General features: G+C 51.6%; 1 protein-coding gene across 3 annotated transcripts in view; it reads right to left on the reverse strand.

Moving 5' to 3' along the window:
- CCDC170 (coiled-coil domain containing 170) overlaps nt 1–7,917 on the reverse strand; it is a 79,912-nt gene extending 71,995 nt beyond the window's left edge. For 2 of the 3 annotated variants that reach the window (XM_078610201.1, XM_078610199.1), the window contains exons 1-3: nt 7,283–7,917; nt 3,439–3,515; nt 964–988 (exon numbers count right to left, since the gene is read on the reverse strand). In XM_078610201.1, the coding sequence (XP_078466327.1) occupies nt 964–988; nt 3,439–3,515; nt 7,283–7,471 (291 nt within the window). In that variant the 5' untranslated portion in view covers nt 7,472–7,917. The remainder of the gene's footprint in view (nt 1–963; nt 989–3,438; nt 3,516–7,282) is intronic. The other variant, XM_078610200.1, reaches the window with a different exon arrangement.
- Nucleotides 7,918–10,917: the final 3,000 nt, after the last annotated feature.

The following is a 10,917-nucleotide window of genomic DNA, read 5'->3' on the forward strand; positions in this document are numbered from 1 at the left end:
TTAGGGTCAGGGGTATACACCAGACGGCTTTCTCATTGGTGGTCGATGAAGACCGCACGCTCATTCTGCATCGCTAATCATTCTAGAAGGTAAGAAGCTGGTAAAAGCGTAGCCCTGCACATTCTAGCTCACGCCACTCGTGGAGGAGGCAGTACGGAAGAAATGTGGAGTCCACGTGTTTTGTATGCATGGGATATAGTGTTTCCCCCTCGCACACGAGGGTTGTTCTCCGGGTGCTTCAGCTTCCTCCCACACGCGGCACTCATTAATTGGCTGACAACACCCAAATGTATAGAGGACGGCAGAACTTGGGCAAATTTGAGTGCCAGCTCAGCGCGTCGCCGCTGCCTTCCTGCCCTTCTGTGATTCCTCCTCGCGCCCCTGAGTCGTTCTCTCTCTTGAAAAGCGAGCGAATGCTGTGCACGATGGCACGTTACAAGTTGAAATGTATCCGTTGCACAGATTCAAAGTAAATTAAGAGGCTGCACAAGCATGATACAAAACTTGTCTTGTGTTATTATCACGGACGTGTCGTGGTGAGTGTGGCGGTGACTGGGATTGTTCAGAAGTCGGAGATTTAACCAGCTTCTCAATCGTCACGAGCTATTGGTCTCAAGCCCAGCCATCAATAACTGCTCGTAAAACCATGGTGTTAAATGTATACTTTTCCCTTAAATGTAGCTTCAGAGCAGCTTTGAGAATTAATATATATTCTGGCAAAGAATGTGGGAAAGTGTGCCCGTGTGTATAAAAGAGGTCGCTGTAAATAAATCTCTGAGGTAGTTCTATGATGATATCTTCTGCGGAGCCTTTCTCTTTCACGTGAGGTAATGATTCGCTGCTCTGCGAGAGTTCGCAACTCATCACGCTGCCTCATGACATGACGCCCATCGCGAAAGCGGAGTACAAATTGGGGAAAAGACAAAATAAGAAAAGATGTGTGTGTGCGTGGTGACCATTTACCTTCGCGCCTGAGGAACTGCTCCTTCTCCAACAGAAGAAACAAGGAGGTGAGAATTAGCATCGGATGAGCAGTCACATTCACACACATTTCCTGCTGGGATGACACGGCCGTAATAACTGGTTTGCACGATGCAGCCGAATTCGCAATGTGTGTCAACAGCATGCCACGTGATTAACTCCAGAGACATGAAAGCTTTTATGTGAACAAGCTGAGAGCCCAAAGTGAGACTCTCATTGTCAAGGGAGACCTGGGAATTTAAAAGTACAGCATTATAAATACAAGCAAATAGTTACGGAGTTATGTTTTGTTTTATTTAAATGAGCTACAAATTATTAATTGGATATACAGGGTGAATAGATACCCCGCTAAATAATACATTGCAGCTGTTCTACAGGAAACAACATTTTATTTCAAAGTCTCCACATGTCTCCCTTTCATCTTAATGCAAATATTTAACCTACGGTCTCATCTGCAAGACACGGGGCCATCATCGCGCTCACAGTATCCACTCAGATGTTGAGAAGAAAGCAAGAGGCTCATTAGAAATCAGAGGGGATTCTATAAACATCTAACTCTGTGCGGTTACACTCTTTTGAAATGAGGCTGAGTGACTGCTAAATTCAGCACTGCGGGGCAATTGGTGACTTGAACTGCACGTGGCGACTACTCCCAGCACTGCGGACGCGATGGTCGGTGGATCACCGCCACAGATGTTGTGAAACTTCCCTTACCCCCCGTGGGCGTCCAGGAGATGCCGTACTCTGGCTCGCCAAAAATGTGGACTCCATATCTTCGGTGTGTATGGGATAGAGTGTTTCCCCCTCACATGCTGTGGGTTTTCTCCGGGTGCTCCGGTTTCCTCCCACATTGATTGATAACACCTTCATGTACAGAGGACCGCAGAGCTTGAACAATCATTGGTGCCGGCTCCTCACCGCGTGGCTGCTGCTGCCTCCCCACTACACTGTGCGGCGCCGCATTACGAGTTGACATTACGGTTTTATTATTGGCGGCATGTAGACACCAAACCCAACAATGTCTTCGCGATGCCGCTTTCCCACGTGGCCAGAGCCAGGTGCCTCTGAGAGTCACTACGCTTGCGATGCAACACTATTGAGAGATCTACCTTCACCCACCAGGCAATTTCGGGCCATCAATTCCTCTTCCCTCGAGCTATTCTGTCTAATGAAAGCTACGCGGTAACCATCTCCACCGGGAAAGGGGCTCGCTCGGCACACACGTGTGCGTGTGCTGTAGCAGGATGAAATAAATCCGCGGTAGAATAAATGATAAATTATGTTAATGTTGTAGGCCCATATATGGAGTATTTTGTCGCGGCTTTGCCCATACAAGGAATACTGCAATGTGTGTATGTGTTCCAGCATGGATCAAGCATGGATCAAGCTGTGATATTTAGAATTCATGATTTCTGGATCTAAAGAGACGATTTGTGAATTGAAAAGGCCCATATTAGACCGCCCCTTGACGCTGATTGGCTTCCTTCTGAATGAACATCATTTATCATTCATTCTGTCGCGGATTCATTGTATCCTGTTACAGCGTTGCCGCATGACAGTTTGCCGGGCCGTCATCATATTCCACTTTTGAAACCCAATATCGTCGAGAAGCCGCAGATGGAGAGCTCGGTGCACCGCGCCCGTCGCGTCACCATCATTTATTCATCGCTGCATATGAATTTGTACCCACGAGGATCCTGCATCGTGATGTTTAGCGGCTGATCTCCTCCAGTGGAGTAGAGTAGTAGTCGCGTGGTTAGCATGGGCCCTGGTGGAAGGTACGAAATGCCCCCCCCCCAACCCTCCCTGTTCATTCCCCCAACCCCCTCTGCGTAGTGCAGTGCCTTAGCCCCACTAGGCCCGTGGGCCCCGGTGCAGTTGCACTGCCTGCACACTCGACGGCTACGCCACCGCTAATTCCACTTAAATGTCGAAATTTAGTTTTTCTTGGAAATAAATCTGAATATCTGGAGAGTAGAAAAAAAACCCACCATGCACTCGAGGGGATAAAGTCTGCAACAGACGGGCTCATGAATCTACTTGCTGTACTGCCAACCCAATGGCCATCTGGCTCAGAGGTTTGGACATTCACAAATCTGTACGTGATCCACCAACCTTTGATTCCAAAGCACCGCTTTGGTTATAGTCTTTTCTTTAAAAGAGTCGCCTTAAAGCACAGATATTTTTTTTCAATTTAGTTTATCCCCATTTGTTGTGTATATTGTTCGCAATGCATTGTTTTAAACACTATACTCGGTCTGAAATAACTTCCTTTACGGAGTAATTATCTTAAATTCTCCTTTGATTCGGCCCCCCGAAATTGACTGCATGGGAGGCGCTGCATAAATAATAACAAATGATGATGATGGTGATGATGATGATAATGAGAAGCATGCGGCCACCACACGTGGATGAAGCCAGCTCGTCGTCGGCGCTAACGAAGTGGATCGGCTCTACCTGCCGGCTGAGAGGGTGGCGATCATCTCGTCCTTCTTCTCCATCTGCCTCTTGTACATCTTGAGCTGCTCCTGCATCTGCAGGCGGTGACACAGCCACGCGGAACAACTGTGAGCAGCGGGTATATCAACAACAATAACAACAGCAGCCGCCGCCGCCATTCACCACTAAGTCAGAAAAAGAATATGTATTTATACTGGAGGAATCCGATTAGCTATACAACTCTTGTTCGCGGATGTCCATTGGTGGCGGCGACGTCACCATGGCGCCTGTGCACGTTGAGGCCACGTGAAGTGTCGAAGGCTCACTGACAGGTTACGGGACAGACCTAAGGTGCCATGGGTTGACTGAGATGACTGGCAGATGCACCAACTGTGCTCCCTACTGTGCCAACTTGCTGAGTTTTAGCCGCCCGGCACCCCGCTCGTTATCATGCGCACAGCCAGGCGTGCGTGACTGACTTATATGTCAAATATAATTACTGTCCGTCCTATGATAGTCGTGCGTTGGTATGTTCGGTCAATTCCATGTTTCAGTGTTATGATACTCTCCAACACACCGGTGTGCTGAAGTAGGAACAGATTGGTACGTTTTATTGACGTGACGAACCTTACTAATTGGCTGTGTCGGGTGGTGGTGGTGGTGGGTTAACGACATTCATATTTACGCGATCTAACCCAAGAAAATGTATTATGAATATTGGTCGCCAAAGCCTCCGTGTTAAACTGACCAAACACGTATAAAGCACTCAGCCTTCGTGCACTCATGATGCAAAAAACACCACCAGCTTTCCCTGAAGAGTTGGAATATGGTCCCCTTGTCCGAGGCCACCATCAAAAATGAATTGGAGTAAATCGGGATGGAAAAGAAACAGTTGAAACGCGTTACAGTTGAATTCTAAAAACATGTTTCTAGCAACCCAAGGAGGTGCAGTAGACGCCGATGAATTACCGAGGAAACCAAAGCGCCACAATGAAATTCTTCAAGACATCCTTGTGTTGAATGAATGTTGAACTTATTTTGCACCGTACATAGCCAAACCGTGCTAATCGGCAATGAGCATTGGACACGTTATACCTGGGGGAGAGCATCCACACGTACGGAAGGATAACACTCTTAGGCGCCGCACAGATGGAACACATCGATCTCTGCACTGCAAGCGCCTGACCACCTCTCAGTCCATTATCATAAAATGTCAACAGCACGCGGAGTGTGCCACCCACGTGACCGCGCTACGTGTCCAGCTCTCGTGTCAATCCACTGCTGGATGGGGTCCTCCGCACGCATTGGCGGGTCGTGGGGTGGGGTGGGGTCTATTTGACCAGCGCGGGTTTCGACTTGCGAGAAGCGTCAATGTAGAGTGCAGTACAACAATCCCGCACTGCCCTCTGCTGCACAACACGTGGTGCCGCAGTGCTGTGGGCTTGTAAACCACCCGCTTCGCTTGGAGCTCTCGACGTCCGGTGACTTCTGGCTGACTCCCGGCGATGTGGTCACGACTGCAGTTGAGCAGCGTCTCGTCGTCGTGGGTCGTCACTCGTCGCTGTGACGTGGTGTCAACTTTGGCGCGGGGAGAGCAAACCGGTTTTAAAGCAACGGTTGAGGATGCGTCTTAATAAGCCGGCAGGTGTTTGTCCCGTGATCCGATTTATAGACGGTAAATTGCAGCTTTGTTGACACCGGGGGGGAATACGTTTAGGGTGTGCGTCTTACTTTTCGGAGCGTCTTATAATCCAGAGAATAGGGTATCACTTATTATTATTAGGCGCCTCTGTGTCTGTGCAGTGTCCCTGAGTGACGTGCAGAGCAAGAGGACTTGCTGATTAAGCAGACAATTCAAATGGCCTGGGTAATTAGATTATTTTGATTATTTGGCCGCTAACAATTTGCACATGATAAGCCGACATTTCGTTGAGCTATCATTTCTGAAAAGGAAACTAATACTGTAGCTCAGGGGGCTATACCTGGTCAAATAAAAGTTTAGTTTAATATTTATATAATTTTAGTGATTTGCTTACCTTTAATATATTTTGCACTCATATCGTATGTTTGTTGTTGTTGTCATGTGCTGACCAGCTCCTACTGGACATCTGTGACAAAGAGCTTTATAGCTCATCGGATTCATCAAGTATAAATACATATTCTGATTCCGAATTAGCCAGGGATGGGCTGGGACTCGGTCAGGATCTCCTCCCGAATGGCTCCTCATTAAGTGGCCCCTTTGCACTACCAAACACAGTCACCATTTCTCCAATAAAACATCAAACCCGATTTTAGAGCTTCTTCACTCACAGGGTAATTAAAAATAAACCGCTACTCAACTAAACGACTACTACGTCTAGTCCCAAGAATCTCGTTTTTCGTATTTTTTAAAAGGAAGCCCTCTTTTGTTAGATTATTCGGTCAGTTTCTCTTCGAGTGATTCAGGAAATTCACAACCAGGGCTTAATAATCAACCGGAGCTCCTGATATCGAGGGGATAACACTCAAGGGACGCTATAAACTGGATCACGAATCCACGTACAGTACCGTACTCCCATACGTTCACAAATCGGAACAGATAGAGCATTAGCCCACTTGCTCTACTGCCATTTCCCAATTTTACATATATATAGTTATTATTGGTTCTTTCGGTAAAGTCACGTAGAAGGGCAACAATAAAATAATAAAAAATATCCCTGCAGTCACGAAAGCTTTAAATATAAATAAATATTTATTTATTATCTTGACAAATCTCGAGGAAACGAGAGTAGCCGCAGAAGCCCACCGCGCATACACAAGACGGAGTGGCAATCGACGGTTCTAACAGACAGGTTCACACAACTCACTTGCTGTACTGCCACATCCTGGCCACCTCGCAGCCGCGCAAACCGGTTCGGAAGTTTCACAAATCTCGACCTCGTCATCCACCAATCCCTGACTCCAGAGGGCCGGAAAAACACGCGCGCTAGACCGCCCCCCACCACGCGTTCTTGACCAGCCACTTAATTACGGGGCGCAATGAAATCGATTAACGGTGGCTCCCACGGATGGTTGAGATGCCGTCGTGGGTGTAACAGGCGGTTTCTATCTCCGGGCGTGGCAGCTGAAACGATGGTGCAAATTGTCTTGACATCCCCTCCACCGGGCAGTGTTAATGGGTAGTCGATCTGCACAGTTAGTCGATCTGCAGGTCGCGTCTGGTGGGGTAAAGTGTGCGTACTCCTCACCTCTCGCGAGATGTCTGGCGAGCGTGGAAGATTAGGCCAAATACGTGGTGGAGAACCTTCCGCCAGCACGGGGCGTGAGCAGGCAATTGCAGGGCTGCGCCTTACCTCGTCACAGCCGCTCCCTGATCCATCGATCTCCACGCTCCTCTCGTATCAACCCTTCCCATCTGTTTTGGTCTCAACCACCGCACTGCAGATCACACACCAACTCTCTCGCTGCTCCTTACCCCTCCTGCACTGCTCCACTTTGTGTAACTCCTCTCCCGAGCCCGTAACTGTTCCAGCCTTGCTCAATTCAAGAAACGTCATTGCGTGGATGTATGTTGAACTTTTTTCGCGCCGTACGTAGCCGAACCGTGCTTATCTATTACAACTTTAAGCATCCGTTGGACATCTGTGAAACAGTGCTTCACAGCTCATCGGATTTACTCCAGAATAAACAAAGGTTCTGATTGTGATCAATAGTGCTGTTTGTTGCTGACCCCTTGTCGATTTGGGCCGATGCGCCCTGTGCTCAGCAAAACGCGATTTAAAAAATAATAACCTCCCACACCCCCCTCCCCCCCTCTCTACGTCGTTCTCTCTCTCTCCGTTCTCTCTCCACTCCACACTCCATCCATCCGCCGCTCGCTTACCTCTGACACGCTGCGCCTGAGTCCAGGAGATGCGGGACGCGAGTGGCCAGGTGACCTGTATCCCGACGACAGCAGCAGATCGTGATTGCTGTTCGCGTCAATGCGCCGCGAACCGCCACCTGCCCTTCCTGCTGCTGCTGCTGTTTGCGACGCCTCTGAGCGCTCAGAAGTCCTGTACGTGTTGGACATCGTTCGATCGTGCCGTGCGCGAGTGACAGAGATTGATTGAGCGGTGAATGAAAGACCTCAGAGAGAGAGAGAGAGATGAGGAAGGGAGCGCGACACTCAGCGAAGTGAATGGTGAGATGAGTCCCAAGAGCGAAATTGTATTTGATAATGATGATGATGAAGATGATAGTGCTCGTGATTTCAGTAACCCCAACGTGGACACGACTCGCTGATGATGATGACTTCAGTAACAGCACCGTGGCCACTACTTGCTGATGATGATGATGACTTCAGTAACAGCACCGTGGCCACTACTTGCTTATGATGATGATGACTTCAGTAACAGCACGGTGGCCACTACTCGCTGCAGTTGCTCACGATGATGATGATGACGATGGCATCAATAACACTAATGATGTTAGTGACACCGCCGTGACCACTGCCTGCTGCTGCTGATGATGGTGATGATGATGTGACGGAACAGCGTCTCTCGTTGCTATGGTGCGAGCACCAACACCAGCGCGGCGAGGCGAGGCGGGGCCGGGTGGCTCCCCCACCTCGCCTCGGCCTCCCCCGCACGCCGCGCGTGGCCGGGCTGGGTACTGGACGAAGGCGACCTTGGGATTGGGAACAAATTCAACTCGAAACAAATATTTGAGAGTTACCACTTAAAGCCCGCTGAGCTATTAGATTTGTATTCTTCTTATTATTATTGAGAAAATGCGCGCCGTGATACCCTAACCTGGTGACCCGGTTTCGATTCCCGCTCACGGCCAACACCGGTGACGATTATCTGAACCGGTCCTGGGCCTCCCCTAGGTCGACTCAGCCTCAAATGGGAACCCGGTGTGATGTATGAGCATCGCCACTTGGGAGATAAAGGCGTCCGGGCGTGGTGTTGGCCACCCACCCCCTCGTGTGCCGTGCCGGCCTTTATAGGTGCTTGCTAACAGCACTTGCCCCAACAGTCTGTAAAGGCTATACGGGGGATCTTTGCCTGTGTGAGTGAGTGCTCCTGTGTGCGTGTCTGTGTGTGTACGTGCAGTGTGTGAGTGTCCCCGTGTGTGTGTCCGTGTGTGTCTGTGTGTGAGTGCCCCCGTGTGTATGTATATGTGTGTGTGATTGTGCTGGGGAGCGGTGGTGTAGCGGTTAGTGTGCTGCGCTATGAACGCGGCAACCCGAGTTCGATTCCCGCTCACGACCAACACCAGTGACGATTATCTGGGCCTCCCCTAGGTCGACTCAACCTCAAATGATTACCTGGTGCGTGTGTGTAAACATCGCCACTGAGGAGACGAAGGCGGCCGGGCGTGGTGCTGGTCACCCCCCCCCCCAACCTTTCGACCAGAAAACCAGCAAGGCGAGACGACCGAACCTGATGGCGGGACCCCGGGGTCCCATAAGCCCCCGGGGTCCCATAAGCCCCCGGGGTCCCATAAGCCCCCGGGGTCCCATAAGCCCCCGGGGTCCCATAAGCCCCCGGGGTCCCATAAGCCCCCGGGGTACCATAAGCCCCCGGGGTACCATAAGCCCCGGGGGTCCCATAAGCCCCCGGCTCTCGCATTATGAGTTTAATTAATGCTTCCATTTTTTGTCAAACCGTAACACATTTCATAACACTCACTGTATAGGCATTTAAATACAGTACATTGTTGTGCTCCGATTTACGAACCATTCGACTTACGAATGGGTCCCAGGAACGAATTATGTTCCCTAGTGGAGGAGTTAAGAAGAGTCATGAGACTCAGTGAAACAACATCTTTTTTAAGTGTGAGACTATAAACCGCTTAAGTGAGCGTTTAACAATATACCCAGCACGGCACTCGTGCCATGCTAGGTGCACTTTGAGGCCACGTTAAGTGTCGAAGGCCCGCTGGCAGGTCACAGGACAGACGAGATGTTAACTCCCTTGCCTGGTATGCAGGCGGTCGTGGGTTCGATCCCAACCCTGACGCTTGTTTATTTGGAGTGTGCATGTCCTCTCTCCCCGGGGTCGCGTGGATTTTTCTCCGCGTCCTGCGGCTTTCCCCTCCACAGTTGTAATCAAGACGCGTTTAGAGTATTTGGCTGCTGTACATTTCCACATGGCAAGCCACCACTTTATTGAGTGATCTCTTGTGGCCAGGTCGCTTATATAAAAAAAAAGAGCTATATAGCTCAAAGAGCCTGACCTGATTAAAAAAACCCACTAGTTGCATAGTTTAGTTCAATAGCCACAGGTGCCATGGGTTGACTGATATGACTGGCAGATAAACTCAACTAAAACTATTTTTACTTTACCAGTTAAGGCCCACTGAGCCATATAGTTGCTTTTCAGAAGCGAATTGGCCACAACTGATAGCTCAACGAAGTGGCTCATCCTGTGGAAATGTATAGCAACCAAATACTTGAAACGCACGTCGCGTCTAAATGTGGAGGGAAAACCCGGAGAACGCGGAGAAAAATACACGCAACCACGGAGAGAGAGAGAGACACGCAATTACATTGACAGCGCATCGGGGTCCGGATCGAACCCACGACCCTCCTGTATACCAGGCGAGGAAGTTAACATCTCACCACCGCGGCGACCCACCTGGGCTCCCCACTGTGCTAATTGTCTGCGTTTTACCTGCCCGACAGCTCTCTCTGCTCGTTGTTGTGAACGTCGCTCACCTTGCCACTCCCCCCACCCACCCCTCGCACCCCACCCACCCCTCGCACCCCACCCACCCCTCGCACCCCACCCACCCCTCGCACACCAACCACCCCTCGCACCCCACCCACCCCTCGCACCCCACCCACCCCTCGCACCCCACCCACCCCTCGCACCCCACCCACCCCTCGCACCTCACCCACCCCTCGCACCCCACCCACCCCTCGCACCCCACCCACCCCTCGCACCCCACCCACCCCTCGCACCCCACCCACCCCTCGCACCCCACCCCCCCCCCCAAACCCATCCCTCCCCACCCACCCCTCGCACCCCACCCACCCCTCGCACCCCACCCTCGCACCCCACCCACCCCTCGCACCCCACCCACCCCTCGCACCCCACCCACCCCTCGCACCCCACCCACCCCTCGCACCCCACCCACCCCTCGCACCCCACCCCCCCCCAAACCCATCCCTCCCCACCCACCCCTCGCACCCCACCCACCCCTCGCACCCCACCCTCGCACCCCACCCTCGCACCCCACCCACCCCTCGCACCCCACCCACCCCTCGCACCCCACCCCCCCCAAACCCATCCCTCCCCACCCACCCCTCGCACCCCACCCACCCCTCGCACCCCACCCTCGCACCCCACCCTCGCACCCCACCCACCCCTCGCACCCCACCCACCCCTCGCACCCCCCCCCTCGCACTCCACCCCCCCCAAACCCATCCCTCCCCACCACCCCTCGCACCCCACCCTCGCACCCCACCCTCGCACCCCACCCCCCCCAAACCCATCCCTCCCCACGCACCTCTGTCTTCTCACATGCTCA

The sequence above is a fragment of the Lampetra planeri genome, chromosome 33 (genome assembly GCF_965212315.1).
Source record: "Lampetra planeri chromosome 33, kcLamPlan1.2.h2, whole genome shotgun sequence".
Classification (NCBI taxonomy): domain Eukaryota; kingdom Metazoa; phylum Chordata; class Hyperoartia; order Petromyzontiformes; family Petromyzontidae; genus Lampetra; species Lampetra planeri.